Source organism: Sinocyclocheilus anshuiensis, unplaced genomic scaffold (assembly GCF_001515605.1).
Source record: "Sinocyclocheilus anshuiensis isolate Anshui unplaced genomic scaffold, SAMN03320099.WGS_v1.1 scaffold183, whole genome shotgun sequence".
Classification (NCBI taxonomy): Eukaryota; Metazoa; Chordata; class Actinopteri; order Cypriniformes; family Cyprinidae; genus Sinocyclocheilus; species Sinocyclocheilus anshuiensis.
This window is the reverse complement of record NW_015548309.1, coordinates 4,892,029-4,893,208: the sequence shown is the minus strand read 5'-3', so window position 1 is coordinate 4,893,208 and position 1,180 is coordinate 4,892,029. Positions and strand designations below refer to the sequence as shown.

The 1,180-nt window shown below is 34.5% G+C and overlaps 1 protein-coding gene across 16 annotated transcripts in view; it reads right to left on the bottom strand.

Moving 5' to 3' along the window:
* LOC107656381 (pleckstrin homology domain-containing family A member 5-like) overlaps positions 1–1,180 on the bottom strand; it is a 146,377-nt gene that overhangs the window by 66,370 nt on the left and 78,827 nt on the right. For all 16 annotated transcript variants that reach the window (XM_016444210.1, XM_016444214.1, XM_016444197.1 and 13 more), the window contains exon 2: positions 334–417. In XM_016444210.1, coding sequence (XP_016299696.1) covers positions 334–417 — 84 coding nt within the window. The remainder of the gene's footprint in view (positions 1–333; positions 418–1,180) is intronic.

The following is a 1,180-nucleotide window of genomic DNA, read 5'->3' as shown; positions in this document are numbered from 1 at the left end:
TTTTTTCCTGACCATATTTTTGTGAGATTCCCTCATGTACCCATCAGTCGACTAATGGAAAATAATAATGCCTTTTTGTGCCGAGTTACCCAGAAAAACAATCTTTTGACTTGAATGAGGTACTTTAATTATCTCATTTCTATGTTTCTTTACACCCGCTATTAACCAATATTCAATACACCCCAAAACATTACTGTCCAGTGTCTCAGTGATATAACAGTAGAGAAACACATTAGGCAGCATGAATGTGATTTCTGTGTGAAGTTCAGACAAAGCACTCTGTTTCTGACTCGATGCTGCAGGAAACTGGAGAGAGAGAAAGAAATGACTCACTGTTCGTTGACGACAAAGATGCAGTTGTCTTGCGAAGGAACGCCTGTGACGGGATGCTTGCAGGTCACCTTTCTCTCATTGTGACTGTAGGAGAGAAAAGACACAGGAATTGTAGGAATTAGAGACATGTGAGACTGCTGTTCACACTTTCACACTCGATAAAGAGCCGTCTGATCATTGAAATGATTGAACGAGCCACGGGATTCACATGCTGCCCTGCTGCTAAAGATCAGACCTTCTGAACAAGACAAGAAGATGGAAGATGGTCACCAACCGAGAGGAGAAAACCATGGCACAGACTGCAAACTGTTCAGTGTTCACTGTTCACTGTTCGCATTCAGTGTTTCATTGCACTGTCTACACTGGTAGACACATGCAGGTTATTTTCTAGCAGCGTCACAACAAACATGTAGAATTGAACTGAGGTGTTGTCATTTGTGTAAGTGGCTGCTATATTACAACAGCACTGAGCACTTTTGGTTGATTTCCTGAAGTAAAAACAAATAATAATAAAAAATAAATAAAACAAAAAAGTGAAAAATTATTCATAATTTGAGTAAAATGTTTTCATTAACAAAACTAAACCTTTTACTAAAAAGAAAAAACAATAAAATTATTTTAAAATGATTTAAAAAAAGTTGTTTGAGAAATAAAAATTAATTATATTATATATATTTATATATATTTATTAATATTAATATAATTGAATAAGAATAAATAATTACAACATATACAGGGCCTAAAATTAACACTCGTCAAGCGCCAAATGCGGTATATATGCGGCAAATACTTTATATATAAAGTAATGATAATAAAAAAAATCATACTGTGATATCTGATTTCTGTT